Below are 18977 nucleotides of genomic sequence, written 5' to 3'. Positions count from 1 at the left end.
GTCACACTGACCAGGGCTGCGCAACGAAAGTCTTGTTGTTGCTGGCGAGGCTAAAAAACGGAATAAAATAACAAATTTGTGATTTTTAAAGAAAACAACCGAACAACTCGAATCGAAGGGAAAGTCATGGCCACCACCAAGGAGCGACTGGAGCGGCTGATCAACGCCAAGAAGCAGCTGGAGGCGCAGATCAGCAGGAACGGACAGATCCTGGCCGCCGTAAGTAAAGTCGCGCACTCATCTTGGTACCCTGTTCTTGGAATGGGGTATATTTGCCTTTGCAAGCAAGAGGTAGTGCTACATACCCTGTATCTACTGGTCTATAGGATCAAAAGAAATGAGGCCATACAGTACCCCTTCTTTAAGTTGGGGTACATCCACTTTGGCGAGCAGCTGGTTCGTAAACACCCTTGATCAGCTGTTCTTATAGGACCTCGGGAAATACCCTTTACTTATAGGTGGTTTTTGACTTTGAATCGACATACGCAGAAATGGAAAATACCATAGTGATTCTCTTTGGTTGGTCTTTCAAGGGGACGTCAGGTCTCTTGAGTCCTAAAGCAATAAAATTGTTTTTGTTCAATTATTGTAAATATTGTTTAATCACCTTTTCTGTTATGTTTCCATGCTAATTATTTCTCTTCGTACAAAACGTTTTATAGCCATAGGTTGGCTGATCAACGTTAAATAAATAAATTTGTTATACTAAAATGGTCTATCCATTTTCATCATGTTTGTTAAATCTGTGATTTTTATGTTATTTCTCAAAAATAATATTTTTTCTGAGTTTTGTTTTTTATATAAAAATAATCATTATACCTGAGCGAAAATAAATTAAAAAATTTTTGGACTCTTCTTAAATTTAAACAAAAATGAGAGACTGCTGTCTAATGGATATATGTACATGATCATAGGTTTGTAAGACTTTTCAATAATTTTTTATATTTCAAAGGAGTAATTCCTTAATAATTTAGGAAAAAAATTCAAAACATTAAAAACAACAAAAGAACTTTTGAAAATGTGTCAGCCAATTGCAAAAATTGCCCCTTCGCCATCCATTTAAATGAGAATTATGTTATGCATTGATTAATATGATCCTACCTTATGATCCTAGAGGCTTCCAATTTATATTAATGACCGCCATGATCAGGAAATTCGATTAGTCTGTATGATTTTGAGCATAAATATTTAAAATCTACCTGACCAAAGAACCGTTCCCTTCATGTCTCCCTATTTTATTATTTAACTAAAACTCTACGATATTTACCTTAACCTTTCATTCCAGAACGACAATGTGGGCATGACAGGACCGCTGGTGGATTCCGAGGGCTTCCCGCGCAACGACATCGACATTTACCAGGTGCGCCAGGCGCGCCAGACGATCATCTGCCTGCAGAACGACCACAAGGAGCTGATGAACCAGATCCAGACCCTGCTTAACCAATACCACAGCGAGATAGCCACCACAGATCCGGAGCTGGTTAACCGTGCTTCCGCTCTGGACCTGGACAGTGACCGATCGCCAGGAGGAGCCAATTTGGCTGAGCTTGCACCAGCTCGCGCCATCGTGGTGGTCAACCTAGTCAGTCCCGATTCCCCCGCCGAGAAAGCTGTGAGTGGCAAAAGAAATAATCATTATTATAGCCCTTGTTAATCCCATTTGAATACCCATTTCAGGGACTTTGTGTGGGCGATGCCATCCTCCGTTTCGGCTCTATCAATAGCAATAACTTCAAAGGAGATCTCGCCCAGATTGGCGAGGTCGTGCGCAACATGCAGAACCAGAATGTCCAACTGAAGGTGAAGCGTGCCGAGCAGCAGCTGGACTTGATATTGGTGCCAAAAACCTGGAGCGGACGCGGCCTCCTCGGCTGCAACATCGTCTTGCCGCCCGAGGCCATGGAGCACTAATGTAGTTAGCCTTTTAAGTTTTTACGGAATCGTCAGTGTACAATGTACATTTTACCCTGCACTTTAATTATCAGCTCATGGCCAGGCCACCACTGGGCATGTTTGCTCTAAATTGTGAAAATTGATTTTTGGATTGGAAGCCTGATTTCAGAAGGGTTTTCAGGCCAATTTAGGCGGAGTCATCTTGGTGATTGACGGCCGGGTCAGTGTGCCAAGGAACAGTAGAGGAGTTGACCAAGGTAGGTGACAGCTAAGGGATAATAGTAGTGATTCAGGGTATGATGAGCCATTGCTGCTTAAATGGGGCATTTATTTTTTATCAAGTAAATTAATCTTTTTATATTACAATCTAAAAGAAATGATAGTTTTAGACAGTTTTTTAAAGGATGGGATCATCCTTTTTTATAACTTTTGACTTTATAATGTAAAGTTTATTTTTTAAATACTGACTTTGCAATAAATTTAAGAATGGAATTGAGGCGGGTAATAAACATTTTTACGGAATATTTTGAAAAGTTTCTTTAAAAATGAAAATGATAGGCAGTTTTTCAAAAGATGTCATCATACTTTGCTTTTAACCTAAAAAAATTCCGAAATTTGATTTTTTAAAACTTTATATTTTAAATATTTTTTAGCAATAATTTTAAGAATTGAATTGAAGCGGTAAATAAACACTTTTTGGTCACATTTCGAAAATTTCCTTGAATGTTTTTGAACAAAACTAAGGTAGCCGAGTTTTGAACCTAACATTTAGTCTGCGCACAATGCTTTCAAAACTGTGTGTTTCTAAGGTCCCAGGAAATAAAAATCCACAAATAAATAAATACAATAAATCCATAATTAAAAAAAAAATGGAAAATTAACCAAACGTTTAATTTATTAAAATAAGTCGTACATTTTAAAACTTGTTTATATGTATTTAAGGGTTATTTTTAGAGGCTAAGCCAAAATAAACCTCACTTTAGCTTAGACTCAAACCAAGGACCAAAACCGGTAGGAAATGTAATATCCACAGAGAGTCCTTACAGCAAATTCCCCGCGAGGAGAGAGAAACTAGCAGGTCGAGCTTTCGACCGAAAATCTATTTAAGCAACACGCAGCGTGAAAGTTTTAAAATTTTTTCACCCGCGCCGCAGCATCCGAGTGCCATAAAACAATATTTAATTAAAATAATTAGACTAGTTAGAAATATTGCTCTGTGGCGAGGAAACACTTGCAAAATAGTTTACCTGGAATAATACAACTCACAACCCCAACAGCAGCCGACGATTTTGTGCGCCGGAGCAAAGCTTCCGCAGCCGTCGATTCGAGAGCATTACGGATGCGAATCCGAGTGGCGACAGGACGAAAGTGCGGCCCCAACGGAGCCAAATTACGGTAGTGAAAAATTGTGGGGCGCCGCTGGATTTCTGTGCAATTATTGTAGTTAACCAATCGAAAGGATCTGTGCTGTGTCCTGTGACTGATTGCTAAGATAGCGAGCTGTTCCAGATTCTAAACCTGTTTTTTTTTTAGAGGAAAGAATGTACATATATGTGTGCGGGCTTTACATAATGGAACAAAATTCAGATGTGAGGACTCTGCTTCTCGTCCTTTTTTTCGCGAAGTGCCTGTTGTGGGGGGGGGGGGGGATTCTCTTGATAGTGTCACTGTCATTGCCAGTGCATGGGAACTGTGTAGGAATCTGCGAGAGATTTGGGGGGGGGGGGTGTGTGTGTTCATAGAAAGCTGCGCGAAATAGCACAACAAACAAGAAGCAAGGAAACTAACAAAAAAGTTAACTAAGGGCGGGCATCCTTTTGGCTTTTGTGTGTGTGTGGGGGGGGGGGCAGGAAAACCAACCCCCACAATCCGCGCCGAAGGACCAACATTTCGGCTACTATACTCGATGAATTAAAAAAAGCCTGTCTGTGTGCGTCGGTATGTCTGTCTGTGTGTGTGTGGGTACACTTGAACGCGCTTTGAACCTCTCTCATCTACACACACACACACACACACTTGAATAATTCAGAGACACTGCAATGCTGCCTCATTGTTCATCAATAAATTGCCGTTAGATGGCCAAAACACACACACACACACACACACACTCTAAAACTCAAGGAGAGCTTTCATTTTCGGCGTCTCATTATCCCGCCTGTTAACTGAATTATTCAACAATTACAGCTGAGATTTCGCAGCTTCACACGTTGCCAAAACGCCAAAATGCCAGTGTGTCCACAAATCCTTACGCTCATTGGGCGAAGGACATATGCAAATGAATTTTTCATTTGCATGTTTGTGTGGTGGGCGAGTGTGTGAGTAAAGGTGAGGTGAAGTGTACACCTTTCACACAGCGGCGGTCAAAATAATAGCTCAAAAATGGAGTTGGGGGGAGAACTTTCAAAAGCCGATAATTAACAGAAGTCTCCAAGAGTTTAGTAGAGTTTATAGTTTATTTAAATCCGATAATTAACAGAAGTCTCCAAGAGTTTAGTATCACCTTTTGAGGTTTTCTATCACACATAAGTCCTGAGATCTTATAGATACGTGGATTAAGTTTCCTTTAAAACATTTTTAAAAGTTCATTCAAATTCATTTGGAATGTAGTTGAAAAAGATTTCTCCAGCACCACTGTTTAAGTGGTTTTAATCCTCCTAATGTTCTGTGAAAAAAACCATTAGTGAAAAATGCGTCTAAAAGTATGCTACGATTTATTTCACGTTCGAACATATGGGGTTATAAACGGAAAGAGGAAATTTTAAGTTTTGACAGCATACTTTTAGGCACATTTTTTAAAAATCAGATTTTAAACCTGTAGAGATTATACCAATGGGCTTGAAATCTCAAGGAAGACGTTGAGCTAATCATAATAATCATAGTAATCATAATAAGTATTGATCCATCTACTATTTTTATAATACATTTTAAGGGCTACTTAGTTAAAGTACCTAAAGTTCCCTATTTTTAATGTATCAAGCTAACTTTGTCTTGATACATTTTGATAAAGCACTTCAAAAGTGCTATTAGATTGACCCCAACTGCTCTTAAAACTTCGCCAGAGAGTGTGTGTGCTTGTAGAGGGGAGAACCTGGTATTGATGATGACAGATTAGTTGCAGGCGTTATTTTTAGCCCGGCCGTAAAACCTAATTCAAGCCAATCCACGCAGGAAGGACACGGACACGAACTCGGGACTGCACAACTACAGCCACTGCGCGAGATGGCGCCCGTCACCCGCAGCCGGAGCAGCAGCCGTGGCAGAGTAATCCTTGAGAGCAGCGCCGCCCGATGAAGGATTGCAGCATGGAACGCACATGCACAGGCACTGGCACATGCACATCCAAGCTCACTGGCAGCATAAATAACGCAAGGACATGGACGGCGCAACGAACGCGACGAGGACAAAGGCCCACGGCCTGTGACAGAAATAAACGCCACCACCACCACCTCCTCGCCGAGAGCTAACCGACTAAACGTGAACCCAGCACCAGCACTAGCACCACGCCCCCCTCCCCGAGTGATATTATTTTTAATGCAATCAAAGTGCTAAGTGAGTTTGCCAAAAACAGAAAATAGAAAGCAGCCGAAGAGACTGCATAAAACTAGAACAGAAGTGCAGAAGAGTGAAAGACCGTGTCGAGTCCTAGGTCCTAACCCAATTTGGGAAGTTTGTCCTTTGAGAGCGCGTCGTTGAGCCCGGCAAGGACGAGCAGGATTCATATGGACGACGGCAGGTGCGGCCCGGTTAGCCAGGTGAGCAGCCAGGAAAGGCCCTGCAAACTGTACCGCAAGCGGAGGCGACGCCACTGAACCAACGATCCACCACCCAATACTCGCCTAAATGAAGAATGAAGAAACAAAATGTGCGCACGATATCCTTGATCGTGTGTACATTTACCTACTTGCTTGTCGGCGCCGCCGTCTTTGACGCCCTCGAATCGGAAACGGAAAAGCGTCGTTGGGAGGCGCTGCAAGGTGAGTGCGAACACAAGTGGCAGTGCAGTCACACCATACACTGGAAAAAATATGGTTTCGGAAAAAAATTATTAAAAAAAGTTTCATTTAGTTAATATTTTCTTAGACTTTATATCTCAAGGCAAAAATGGGAAAGTCTTTGAATAAATAAATTGTAAAGTCCCTATATCAAAAAAAATTATTTTATTCAGGTTTTGCGTTTGTATCCATAATTAAGCGAGTAAAATTTATTATTCTTAAAACAACATATTTGGTTATAATAGAAAGCATTACCTTTTTTGATTATTTATTGATTTTTAAGATTATATTGTAGTCTACGTGCAGATTTCGTATTTTTTAACGAAGGTACCGAGTTCAAATCCAGGCATTAAATGTAATTATAAAATATCTTTAAAACTCTAAGTTTAGACAAGTCTCCGATTTAGAATTTTTAAACTGAAAGGCCTGTTTTAAGTTCATATAGTAAATTATTAAAAGTCTTTAAAAATATGTAAAAAAAATGCAACTAAATTATTTTAATGTATTGATTATTATAAACCGATACCTTCTGAATACCATTCATTAAAATTCTATTGCACCAAGTAGGTTAGAAATTTGCATAATGAGGTATGATGCTCAAGAACATATGTATGTATGGTATATGCATACTTGTAATTAACGTTAACTTCAAGAGACTCCTTATTTCTTCGAGTGCCCAATTGCTTTTCACTGAAGAACATGACGACCATTACCTGCCGTCGAGATTCGTGTGGGTTGCGTCATAAACACTCTTGCCTTTCTTGCGACTAATTGCAGATGCCGAGGACATGATAATACGCAAATACAATATCTCACAGGAGGACTTCAAAGTCATGGAGACTGTGGTGCTCAAATCGGAATCACACAAGGCCGGCCAGCAGTGGAAATTCACCGGTGCATTTTATTATGCAACCACGGTGCTAACCACCATAGGTGAGTTATCTAACCGACTGTGATATGGCTATAATACACGTACACATCTATAAACCACTCATGATGACCCACCATTTCAGGCTACGGACACTCGACGCCCAGCACGGTGGGCGGGAAGCTCTTCACGATGTGCTATGCCATCGTGGGGATTCCCCTGGGCCTCGTTATGTTCCAGAGCATCGGAGAAAGAGTGAATAGACTGAGCAGGTGTGTTTGCTAATTTAATAATTGTATTCTGACTATTTCATAGGTAGTCCATGTGTATATAAATATTTATGTTTTATTTCTTATAAGGGATTTTAACTTAATCGTTACTTTAAATCTTTCTACGTTTTCCATCTAAGTTTGAGACATTTTCTTTCCTATATTTTTTAAGGATTTATTCTTATCAACAGTATATATTCACACTGTATTTTAGTTTTATTCTTAAGTGACTTTTTTATTTTCAACGTCCTCGACTATTAAATTTCCGTTACTCAGCTAAGGGGAGTGCGAGGGAGATGAAGATATGCATGCAGTAAATCGGCTGTTTCCGGGATTGCACACTTCATTCGCCTATAACTTTTAAATGGATGATCCGATTTGTACAATTTTTGGAATGCAGATGCGTACTGATACAACATATTATAAACTTTAGCGTTATGGGCGTTTGCGGTCGTGGTACCTTGCTGCGCAAGAACCCCAAGAATCTGCATGCCAAATCCCAACTTTCTAGCTTTTATAGTTCCCGATATCTCAATTTCAATTGGAGGGATAGACATACGGACATGGCTAGCTCGGCTTCTGATCCTGATCATAAACATATATATCCCGACGAATCTAGGATACCTTTTTACTCTATGAGTAACGGGTATAACTATACGTTTTTAACTTATTTCAACTACTTTATTACCTTAAGTCTAATTCAACTTTTTTAAAATATCTTCAATCTTACACATCCTTATATCTCTAATCTACAGCTATGTTATCAAAGCGGTCCGCTCCTCGCTGCGCTGCAAAAGGACCGTCGCCTCGGAGGTGGACCTCATATGTGTTGTGACCACTCTCAGTTCGCTGACGATAGCAGGCGGTGCTGCGGCCTTCTCGAAATTCGAGGGCTGGAGCTACTTCGATTCAGTATATTACTGTTTTATTACTTTAACCACAATAGGTAGGGTATACCATACAACTTTTCCAACAAAGAATATAATTTGTATACCCCTTCCCCAGGCTTTGGCGACATGGTAGCCCTGCAGCGGGACAATGCACTGAACAGGAAGCCCGAATACGTGATGTTCGCACTGATATTTATACTATTTGGCCTGGCCATCGTGGCCGCCTCGCTGAACTTGTTAGTACTTAGGTTTGTTACAATGAATACCGAGGATGAGCGACGCGACGAGGCCCAGGCCATGCAGGTGAGATCGGGGTCCTCCGTGCGGGAGTAAGTCGAGCAACTCATGCCATTTATTACCGTAGACTTGAGGACTGTTTTTGGATTTTATTACTATCGTATTATGCCACTCGCCACAGCGAGTGTTTCCAAACTCGAGGCTTTTCCCCCCGTTTTCGTAGTCAACCGCTTTGCTCTACAGTTTTATCCTTATACCAACGCTTCACTGTACCCTAGATTCCATAATATTACAAATTTTGTAATTTCTTTTCGTACAACTTCCATCTGTCTCATACTCTCGTACCTTTTGACCAAAACTTGTTAAATTAACTATAGTTTTTTATATATCATACATATATCTGCTTGCCACTTTGCTGCACACTTGGCTAACTCTTGATCTTGCACCTTCGGCTTCTTTTTCGATATTTACTTAACAATTTTAATACCAAATGTTTTGAACAAATTAATTTATACAATCTATTCAATGCAGGCCCAAAATGCGAGAGCTAACCAATAAAAATCGAATAAATACTTTCTTTTTTCGCATATTTTCGGTTGCTTTTGACTTAACGAAACGATAATGAAACGCATCAAATGCAAAACGCGAGCTTAGTTTATGTCCAAGTCCAGTTTATGGACCAACGAGGTGATTGCGGTTTTTCAGATTCCAATACTCTTGACTAACTAACAAACACGCCCCCAACAATCTACTATACTACTTAACCACCTGGCTTTCTGTACGACACTGAACAAAGAAGCACCACCACCAATCCAGTTCCAATCCACAAAACCACACGAAAATACCGTTCCTCAGTCTTCAACGCTATACTCCACCCACTCGGCATTCAAAAACACCTCCTGAATCCATAGACGATTTGTATCTAACACCTGTATTAACCCCTTGCAGGCGCTGCAAGTGGCTGTGAAGCTGGAGGGCGATGTGATAACATCCAACGGATCCATTCTGAGCGGCTACGAGGGACACGATGGCCAATCTCTGAACGGAAGCAACGCCTCGTCCATGTGCTCGTGCCACTGCATGTGTCTCAATGGGAACCGACATAAAAAGTACGTAATCGCGCGATTAGGAAGAGGCTCAGGGGTAGGCCAATTCACTGGGCACTTGCCGGGGTTTTCCCGCTCTATTATCTAGAGATAGGACTTGGGGCTCGCAAGTGTCTGAGGGCTTTCGAAAGCTTTTCATCCTTCCACTGCCGACAGGATTGACCTTTAATATTTCCCTTTCTTTGTCCAGCCAGTTGGCACAATATGGCATGCTCTGAAAGGGGGTTCGTATTAGCCAAGTTTATAATTAGTTAGGTAAACACAAAATAATTAGATATCAAAGCTTGAGGAACCAAATGTCATAGGTTATCCTTGGATACCTAAAACTTGGGCTGTGCTTATACTTTGAATGGATTTCCTAGTTAAATTGAGGTTATTGAACAAGAAAAATTGGAAATATAATATCATACTATATATCATAAAACTGTAATACGAATTATCTGGCTAACAACTTGAAGGGTAGTTCATATCCCCCCTCTTTTTTTTAATAAGTATTGAAGTTTTTGAACAGTATCTTTTAACAAAGGAATATTATTTTGAGAAAACATGTTCGTTATATAAAAATACAAATATTTAGTGCTTATAGTCCTACTCCTGAGCCTCTTTAAAAATTCTTTTTGAATGTTCTGTGTGTACTTATTTTGGTTTTTACAACACTTTATGGTTTGCACATCTGCAGAAGTAACAACTTGGGAAAGAACAACGATGCAGAGTAAGCTTTCCATTTCATCCGATTAAATTAATATCCTGATTCTACTGATATATACTGAAATAAGAGATTGGACTATTGAAACCAAGACAATGCTATCCTTATTATTAGAAAGAAAGATTATATAGTAAAATCAGGTTATTCCATCCACCATGCATGCCTTCTGTACCGATCCTTCATCACCTTGACTACTTAATTGAAATCCCAACATCTTCATCCGCAGAAATCAATACAAGTTGAGGCGATCGCCCACACACATCCGACACCTTCTGCCCGAGGTGGTGCCCATGCAGGACCTGAACTACGACTACGACACCCAGAGCCTGCACACTTTGGCCGATCGTGGGACCATGGACAGCAGCTACATGGGCGTGGATATGGTGGACATGGGGGATACGGCGAGCATGGAGCTGCGACCGCACACCCTGCTGAAGCGCAATGTCTCACTCCTATCCATTCGCATCTAGGATATCTAGATGCATTGGTGGAGGATTAGCGGGTTGCTGGAACAACGAAGTGGCGGCCCCAGCCCCCAGCCAAAAACGACTTACAAATCGAAAGTGATAACAAGGCTCTAATAGTACTTAAATACTTATATAGATTCGCAACTGAATGTAGGACACGACACGATTGATCCGACCTGGATCCGTTTGGATAATGATATCGAGCAATTTATGTAGGCTCTGGCTCAGGCTCCCCGCGATATGCCATGTGTGTGCATTTACAATGTGAACTAGTGCATAAATCTATACAACATGTAGTCGGCATGATAGAGACTAAACCTATATATACAACACTTACAACTAGGGCACTATACAATTGAATGTAAACCACTGCCATTTCCGAGCGATAGAACATAGAAGCGATGCGAAAGATTATGGAACGGCAACACTCACTCGTAGTCTTTCTATTTTAACACTAACATCCATTCATCTGTAGCCATAAATAGACCGATTCCGATGGTAACCTCGAGCTAAAATCAACCTGTGTATTACTACGTTTATAGGCCAGCTATTTGTAAAATAATGTATTTCCTTTGTATTTCGTAAATTTTAGACCTATATTACATATATATCATAGAAGGGGTCGCGGATTTCGTAATAGTCAGTTTAGAGAATTTGATGGTCTTCAAACCATCAAAGCCTTAAAAGTTTTAGGATCAGGATTACCAATATCATTGACTATTAAACTGCCTTAAGTCTTTTTAAATGTTCGAAACTTAAAACCGAAACGGTTTCAAAAAATTCAAGCATAACAGACACGTTTTTGCTTCGTTTTATTAACTTAGTTTGCAACTAATCGTGCATATAAACGTAGAATATAAACCAGGAGCCAAAGTAACGCAATGAAAGTGTCAAATTAATGCTGTAAATACTATTTAGCCGATTAATGTTAGCTAACGTTTAAAAATCCATTTTATTCAGACTTATTATGATTACGTAATGTTTGAAGACGAACTCGATATTAGTTTACGACGCACGGTGCGCAGTAGTTAGTAGCCGCAACTAAGGCGACGTCCTCTATCTAACCAAGTGTCAAATACTTAGCTAGAAGCCCACGAAGAACATTTCAGGCAACTCCAGTGCTCAAGTGACTCCACGATGTGCCAAATACCCACTCGTACGTGCGAAGCAATGCCATGCAAATGGCATCGAAGGGTTCGTATCGTACGTGTGCTAGACAGACATATATACCGTCTCAGACCCCAAGACCTCCCCCTATCGCATTTATGCAAAGAATGCATTTAGTTATAGTTGTAGATAATGTCGAACCGAATTCCCCACACTTAATTTAAGCATTCCCATGGATATGTTTTACGGCATTCGCATTTAAAATAGGATTTTCGATAATCTGTTCTAGTTAGTCGATGCATTTTTCAAGGCCCACATTGCTCACTCGAGACGTCAAACGCTTCAAAAGAAATCTCTTTTATCCTTATGTGCTTTGTATATAATAGTATACTTAATTAATAAAAGTAATTACTTTAAAAAACGATATATTGTTAGAACCAAAACTTTGTCAGTTTGAAAAACTTAGTTATGCATTTGATTTAACTGAATTTTAGATTTTTAGAATGCTAATTCATTTCCAAATTTTAAATATTTAACTATACCATATTTCAGCCAATGGGGTTTAAATTACCAGTGGATTTCTTTAAATTCAAGATAAATAAAATCAAATGAAATTGTAATTTTAATTCAGGCAAATAATGCGAAATAGTGAAACTAAGACTTTGTAATATACTTATATTCCGAAATTACAACAAAAACAATAAACTAAATTTATATATGATTAAATTCGATATGGTGTTCTTGTTCTGGGAATCATAGAAGCCTCTTTGGGAGGAAAATGGGGGGAAACTTGTATTGATGATTAGGTACATTATCTCCGAAGAGATTTCTGTAACACCCCAGATTATTTTTTTCCAGTAAAACCACCTAAGCAAAGAATTTGTTAAGTTTAAATGTATCCGTATTTATTGAAATTACTCATCGTATAGACAATTTTAAGTGTTCTTGTGTGGTGTACATGTCACATGATCCGTGTCCAAAGTGTACTCCCTGGAATCCAATTAATCCAACAGGTCCCAGTCATTTTCCAGCTTATGGCCCACCTGCAAGTGGGATTCTCCAGGATACCAAAAAATGACGAGGCCCGATTGTTGTGGATTTGTATATGATTTCATTTTCATTTGTTTTGGTTTTAGTGACGCAGGGTAAATAGGGGGTGTCTGAGTGTTGATGTTCGTAGAATAGTTATAGTAGAAGTCTAAAATCAAGTGTTTTAAAATTAATGGGACAGCTAACTAATCTAATCGTCCATGCTCTCGTTATTGCGGTCCGGCGAGGCGTTTCCATTTTTGGGCGAGGCCGAACGGGAGCGCGAGCGGGAACGCGACTTGTTGTCAGCCGATGCGGATCGATCGCTGTAAGGAAAAGGCATTATAATGCATTATAGAACGAGCTTTTGAGCGACCACAGCAGTTGGAGGTCTACAAACAGGTGCATCCAAACAAAACCAAAGAAAGCACGAAAGAAAGAACCGTGAACTATCTATATAGAGCCGAGATCAGCGGGTCTAGCTAAACTTACCGTGAGCGGGAGTCGCGGCGGTTGGACTTGGAACGTGAGCGGGAGCGGGACTCGCGCTTGGAGACGGAACGGGAGCGGGAACGGGAGTCGCGCTCGCGCTTGGGAGAACGGGAGCGGGTGCGGGAGTGGGACTTCGACTTGGACTTGGACACATCACGCGATTTGCTGCAGCACAAGAGGAGAAATAAATTAAATGGGTAAGCATAAGAATCTAATCAAAATATATCAAGCAAGGGATCGTAATTAACATACATGTTCATTCCAAATAAAGTCTATCTAAATATATATATTGATTTTATAATAATTTAATTTTTATATTTAATAGCAATAACTCTATATAGGTAAAGTATAGATTAAAATCAGGCAGGTATTCTATTTATATTCCATATGCTAGCTTCCATTATATGATTCATTAAGATCAATGTATATTAAGTACGATCCCTATAGGAAGTATCGAAAGCAGAACTTACTTGGAGCGCGAGCGGGAACGAGAACGCGACTTGACCGGCGACTTGGACTTGGAGCGTCCGCCACGGGACTTGGAGCGGCTGCGAGACTTGGAGCGCGAGTGCGACGAGCGGCGGGAGCGGGAACGCCTGCGGGAGCGAGAGCGCGAACGAGAGCTGGACGAACGGGAGCGTCCACGTCCGCCGCCGCCACCACCACCGCTGCGTCCTCCACGGCGATCTTCGACCAGATGGATGCGCCGGCCATTCAGCTCAGTGTCATCCAACTTCTCGATGGCCGTCTTCATGTCCGACAACGAGGCAAACTCAACCACCCTGGAGTGAAAGAGTACTGATTAATAAACAAATCGAAATATTACGGACCATTTTACTTACCCTTCATTGCGGCGCTGCTTGTGGGCATCGGCATAGGTGACCTCGCCAGCCTGGCGCATGTAATCCTTCAGATCCTGCAGGGGACGCACAAAGTTGGAAGAGAAGGATAAGCATTAGTAAATTTAGCTTTGGTGGAGATCTCGCACAATTCGCATCCGACGACAGTGGTGCAACTCAAAGGACAGCCCGTGCAGCATGTGGAGCGTTTCAAATGATTCCGGTGATATTGGGGCTGGCTCCTAACCAAGTCCGATCTTAGAGTCCCTCTTTCTCTCCCTCTCACTGAGTGCCCTGTGTTCGTCTATCCTGTGCTCTTGTCGCGCCTGCCTACGGGTGGAAACCGAGAACCTCACGCCGGACGAAGGACTCAAACGATAGATCGATCGGGATGGGAGGAGCTGGTGCCCAGAGTAGCGTACCGGACGAAACATTCAAACGCTCCACGCTGCACGCGGCACAGAACTTAAGCGTAAACAATATAGTTAACAGTGGTTGGCAATTGATAGATAGTTTATATAGTTGATTTGGTTTTGGAAATAAATTAAAGTTAACAAAATATTTGTAATTGAATTCTTACTTAATGCGCTTTCAGAGAGAGGAGGACACACACATCGTTTCTACACCGAGAGTTTAGATTGTCTGCCTAGTAACTGTGGGCCAAGGACACCAAGGACACCTCATGACCTCATCGAAAGTCCGATCGAACATCGTTAACTCGACCAGGCAGCCAGTAGTTAACCAGTGGCCAGGCGGGCGGATGAGCAGATGGATGGCCGGCCAGACCTCGTTACGTTTCGTTACTTAGGTTTTTGTATTGTTTTGTTTGGTTTGTTATGCTTTTTTTTTCTCTTGGTTTTCATGTACAACAGAATCATATTATAAATGGCAAAAAAGGTATTCAAGTGTTGCGGTAGCGATAGCGGTATGCGGTATTCGTTTCGTTTCAGAGGGAGCCACACCACCGGATACAGTCAGGAGGTCAGATCAGATCAGAGCAGACATCGCTGGCCAGAACCACCGCACCAGAGAGCCAGAGAGTGGAGCATTTGGAGCAGTTTGCCGGGCAGCGGGCGGACAACAACCAGCGGCTTCGGCGCCTCACGCACAAACGAACTGTAAAAATAAGAAATACGTTTCGGGACGCTGCTCTCGCTGCTCCAACGGGTTGGTTGTCTAGTCGGTAGTCTCAGCCGGAGACGGAAGCCGGGTGCCGGAAGCCGGGAGCCGTAAGCCAGAAGAACCGGGAATTGGGGGGAAGGACTAAGTTCGGAGGCACTAGCCGAAGTTGGCAACTGAACGCGCGACCAGCATCGTATCGTCATCGTCTTCGATCGATCATCGTCACATGCTCATCTCTCATCTCATCGTCGCCACGACCATCATCACATCATCTCAGAATTAGCGAACGCAAGCTTCTCATCTCTAACCACACTCGATTGTATCGATTTACGCCCTCTCACACTCACAATGGCTATAAGGAATTTGACAATTCTTTATATAATATTGTTGGTAGTTAAAATTGTGAATAGTTTTAGCAGAGAGTTAAATACCTAACACGCAAGAGGCCAGCCTACGTCTTGAATCTTCTTACGTGGGCTGGCCTTTTGACCCGGGCAGCTCATCATCGTCCATCGTCATCGTCATCGTTTGCTTTCTGATTTTGGTTTCGTGTTTTTTTTTGGATTGGGTTCGATTCTGATCGACTTATGTGTATATTCTTTTTTATTTTGTTTGGAATGGACGGATGGATGAGGCGGCGGCGATGGCGCATCGTGGAGGTCGTAGGTCGCAGATCGTAGATCGCAGATCGAAACCAATCTGGGGCTGCTCTGGGGACTGTCTTTCTGCCTTCCACCACTTCATTTGGTTTTTTGGGAAACACTCTGAACCGGTCAACAGTTTGTCTTTCTCACGGCGATTCAATTAGATTCGATTCGATTCTCTATCGGGGTTTTGGTCCCGGTTCGGTTATAGTTTTGGCCCAGGCCGAGGAGGGAATCTCTCAGTCAAAGCACATCAAACTCTTTTTTTTTATCGGTTTCGGTTGGTGTGTGCGAGAGAAAGTAATGGTGGGTAGATTACACCGATCAGTACCAGGGTTTTAGCAGTATTACTTATGTTTTCGTTTCACTTAAGCCTAGGTCAACTGTACAGCTTAGGGCTAATTTACAGATTAAAGATGGCTGGAGTCAGAGTGGAGGAGTTAAACGAAAAACGGGAGAAAGACACCGGGTAGCAAGTCGAAATCAAAAGAGGTTCTCAAAAGTGTGGGGGAGTGGTTCTTGGTTGGGGGATGGGTAAGTTGATTAGTGGGCGATAGTAATAGAGTTCCATTTCAATCGGTTAGCCGTTATTAATGCTATCACTACACTCCTCGAATCTAAGCTACAGTGATCACCGGGCCCAGGGCCCGATAATCGATTCATGCCGATCACTTACCTGCCAGCTAACGCGACTGGACAAATTCTCCACAATCAGGCGGTACTCAGTGCGCAACGGTGGCCCATAGCGAGAGGATGATCTGGAATTTTTGTTTCTGGTGAATAATTGAATGGATTTGCTAATTAGTATTGACACTGCGCTGCTGCTTCCGCTGCTCCATCACAAAAATCAACGGTGATGCTGAATGTTCGAACATGTGCATATTTACACTCGGGTTATGCGCAAACAAAACGAAAACAAACATTTTACATAATATGCGGATAGGAAACGTGCAAACGTAGGAAAATAATAATATGCATAGGAAAACGGAGCGTATTGGAAATAAAAAGATTAACAGCAAGTCAGTGTCGTTTGGGTCCCATCCACACAGAGGACACTGGTTTGATTGGATGCATGGGAATCTCTTAGGAACTGAATTTAAGACTATTTTTTATAATATTATTTCAAGTAGAACTGTTTTTTAAGATCATAAAGTGGAAATTTAAATAAACTGATATTCGCTTTAATTTGTTATACTCAAAAATTTATATATAATATTAAAAACAAAATTAATTTGAGGAAAACTAGTCTTGGGAATCGCTATGAATAGACCAAAGATGAAATATATTAACTTGTTTTGAACTAATATACAAACATATTGCTAACGTTGTGGCAAACAATATGAACTGTTCGCATCTGTGTGAATAGGACTTTCAAATGAATATAATTTGGCAAAGCTAATTTTGGGGCAAACTTCAACGCAAACGAAGTTATAGGACAGAATCGTCGCTACTTTGATCGGGTTTTAGGGCCTGTACTTACTTATCGTTGTAGCGACCGCCGCCGCCGCCCCGCCGACCACTGTATCGATCGTCGTAGCGGTCGCGGTTGCTGCCACGAGCGGTACCTCTGGCGGGTTCAACAACCACGCTGCAAAAATAGAACAGACAAGCGTGAGTCACTCGGTTTCGCGGGCTTTTTTCAACTTGTAGTAACTTACCGCTCGCCCAACAGCTCTTTGCCATTCAGTTCATAAACAGCATCGTCAGCATCACGATAGTCTTCGAATTCCTGAAAGTTCAATTAAAGTTTAGTATTGATTATGGGATTGGTAAGGGTTCCCTGCCTTTTATATAACCTTTCAGAGGGTATTCTAATTTTTTGGAAATAATTAAAGCAGCAATAGAACAATTTTGAATCAGAAAGTAGGTCTACAGAGTATAAACCAAATATTAAAATAAAAATAAAAATGTTGTCTCTAATAAAAAAATTTAATTTTATAATGGCTGCCACGACAACAATGTGTCAAAAAATATAGATCTTTTTAGTATTGCCTTAATAAAATAACAACATTCTATAGTAAGTATAGGAAACGCCTTCCTAACTTTCTGTAACATTTGGTTATGAAAATGTTTTTATACTAATATTCTAATAATAATATAAATCAATATGGTAAATTTACATTTGGATCAAAGTGGAAAGGTCTATGATATGGTATAAAAAGGGTATGTGGCAATTCTTTTACATTCCGGGGTGCTACAGAAAACTTTTCCAATCGAAAAGCCGTAGAACTTAGCAACCCAGAAACAAATATTTTTCTAATTTTTGTATTTATGACATTAAATATAAAACTTTTTGTACTCACCACGAAGCCGTAGCCATTCTTGATAAGAATGTCGCGAGTGCGGCCGTAGCCTTTGAAGAAGCGCTCCAAATCGCGCTCGCGCACTCCGTACGGCAGACCGCCCACGTACACTCGAGATCCCACCATGTTGAGGGGTCTTTACGTATCTCAAGCAGATGCTAAAAGTTAATAAAAAGCTTATTTTAAAGGAAAATGATTTTATTTTTCAGCTTCTATTTTGCTCGACTGTCCTTTCCGAATGAAAAAAGATAATAACACATGCATGCGAGTGTGCGTGTATTTGCCAAGATGGCGGCCACCACATACAGACGTCACACACACTCGCACGCAATGTACCGGGTGTACAGAATATTGGCAAAAATAATCAATATTCTTGGTGGCCAAAGTCTACCTTGCGCTTAACTTAATCGTATTCACTAGCACGTACCGTTTACTAAAGAATATTAATGGCAAATTTACAATTTACTCGATCTCCACACACTCTCTTTTCTCTGGCTTCTTTTTCACACGAAAAAAACGCAAGCGACTCGACACAAACGGAAGTGAAAGTGACAGCAGAAAACGATGTTTGACAGCCGTTGCAAAGGTGGAATGGAACGATAGTTTGCTGCCTATCGATATTTTGGGCGGGCAATGCGTTCTGCCACGTTGTGGGTATTCATTTTCTGTTTTCTATGTAGCCCACGACAATAAATTTTGATATAAAAATAAGGTGATTTATGATTTCTACTGAAGTTTAGGAGTTTTTAAATTTCAATAAAATTTTAAGATGTCCATATTAAATATGTGAGCTAAATATTTATTTAAAAAAATTATGGAACCCATTTAAACACGTTTTCAACTAAAAGAACGATTATAAGATATTTTCACGTACGGTCCGATAAAGCAACCAATAGTTCCACAGTTTAATAACGCAATGAAGCGGAATTAGATAAAAGTTATAAAAAGAGTTGTTTTAATACTAGCAAATATAAGTGTTTTAGAAAATAAATTGTATAGCCAAAGTGCTAAAT

General features: G+C 40.9%; 3 protein-coding genes across 11 annotated transcripts; 2 read left to right on the top strand and 1 right to left on the bottom strand.

Annotated features, from left to right (window-relative positions):
* On the top strand, positions 1-2023 carry LOC108010995 (26S proteasome non-ATPase regulatory subunit 9). The gene is made up of 3 exons (XM_017076017.4): positions 1-219; positions 1286-1612; positions 1678-2023. Exons 1-3 carry the CDS (start codon positions 127-129, stop codon positions 1909-1911), a joined length of 654 nt encoding a protein of 217 aa, XP_016931506.3. The 5' UTR covers positions 1-126; the 3' UTR covers positions 1912-2023.
* A 997-nt stretch (positions 2024-3020) lies between these two features.
* On the top strand, positions 3021-12597 carry Task6 (TWIK-related acid-sensitive K[+] channel 6). Of its 5 annotated transcripts, none has more exons than XM_036818571.3 (10): positions 3021-3288; positions 5062-5867; positions 6663-6818; positions 6899-7025; positions 7778-7968; positions 8028-8215; positions 8804-8836; positions 9098-9258; positions 9935-9967; positions 10188-12597. In XM_036818571.3, the coding sequence occupies exons 2-10, from the start codon at positions 5741-5743 to the stop codon at positions 10429-10431; spliced, it is 1260 nt and encodes a 419-aa protein (XP_036674466.1). In that variant the 5' UTR covers positions 3021-3288; positions 5062-5740; the 3' UTR covers positions 10432-12597. The 5 variants fall into 5 exon arrangements, with proteins under 5 accessions (XP_036674466.1, XP_036674468.1, XP_036674467.1 ...); XM_065865864.2 differs by lacking the exon at positions 3021-3288 and adding an exon at positions 3303-3482; XM_036818573.3 differs by lacking the exon at positions 9935-9967.
* On the bottom strand, positions 12415-18552 carry B52 (serine and arginine rich splicing factor B52). 5 transcript variants are annotated; one of them, XM_036816771.3, is made up of 9 exons: positions 18392-18551; positions 17965-18122; positions 17320-17390; positions 17142-17249; positions 16338-16434; positions 13899-13972; positions 13527-13838; positions 13057-13221; positions 12415-12890 (listed from the first exon to the last, which is right to left on the bottom strand). In XM_036816771.3, exons 2-9 carry the CDS (start codon positions 18088-18090, stop codon positions 12776-12778), a joined length of 1068 nt encoding a protein of 355 aa, XP_036672666.1. In that variant the 5' UTR covers positions 18091-18122; positions 18392-18551; the 3' UTR covers positions 12415-12775. The 5 variants fall into 5 exon arrangements, 4 of the variants coding, with proteins under 4 accessions (XP_036672666.1, XP_036672667.1, XP_036672668.1 ...); XM_036816772.3 differs by having other exon boundaries at positions 16338-16419; XM_065865865.2 differs by lacking the exon at positions 12415-12890 and adding an exon at positions 12902-12956 and having other exon boundaries at positions 18392-18552.
* Between the last annotated feature and the right edge of the window lie 425 nt (positions 18553-18977).

Source organism: Drosophila suzukii, chromosome 3, assembly GCF_043229965.1.
Source record: "Drosophila suzukii chromosome 3, CBGP_Dsuzu_IsoJpt1.0, whole genome shotgun sequence".
Taxonomy (NCBI): Eukaryota; Metazoa; Arthropoda; class Insecta; order Diptera; family Drosophilidae; genus Drosophila; species Drosophila suzukii.
Note: the sequence above shows the minus strand (reverse complement) of the source record. Positions and strands in the feature narration are given on the sequence as shown.

Bases quoted from the DNA above. Each gene is read 5' to 3' on its own strand.
- Task6 (XM_036818571.3), top strand. From the start codon at position 5,741: ATGAAGAAACAAAATGTGCGCACGATATCCTTGATCGTGTGTACATTT. The intron at 6,819-6,898 runs GTGAGTTATCTA...CCACCATTTCAG, and splicing joins CACGGTGCTAACCACCATAG to GCTACGGACACTCGACGCCC. The intron at 7,026-7,777 runs GTGTGTTTGCTA...TCTAATCTACAG, and splicing joins AGAGTGAATAGACTGAGCAG to CTATGTTATCAAAGCGGTCC.
- LOC108010995 (XM_017076017.4), top strand. From the start codon at position 127: ATGGCCACCACCAAGGAGCGACTGGAGCGGCTGATCAACGCCAAGAAG. The intron at 220-1,285 runs GTAAGTAAAGTC...CTTTCATTCCAG, and splicing joins ACGGACAGATCCTGGCCGCC to AACGACAATGTGGGCATGAC. The intron at 1,613-1,677 runs GTGAGTGGCAAA...TACCCATTTCAG, and splicing joins ATTCCCCCGCCGAGAAAGCT to GGACTTTGTGTGGGCGATGC.
- B52 (XM_036816771.3), bottom strand. From the start codon at position 18,090: ATGGTGGGATCTCGAGTGTACGTGGGCGGTCTGCCGTACGGAGTGCGC. The intron at 16,435-17,141 runs GTAAGTACAGGC...ATTATTCACCAG, and splicing joins GGCGGTCGCTACAACGATAA to AAACAAAAATTCCAGATCAT. The intron at 13,839-13,898 runs GTAAGTAAAATG...CTTTCACTCCAG, and splicing joins AAGCAGCGCCGCAATGAAGG to GGTGGTTGAGTTTGCCTCGT.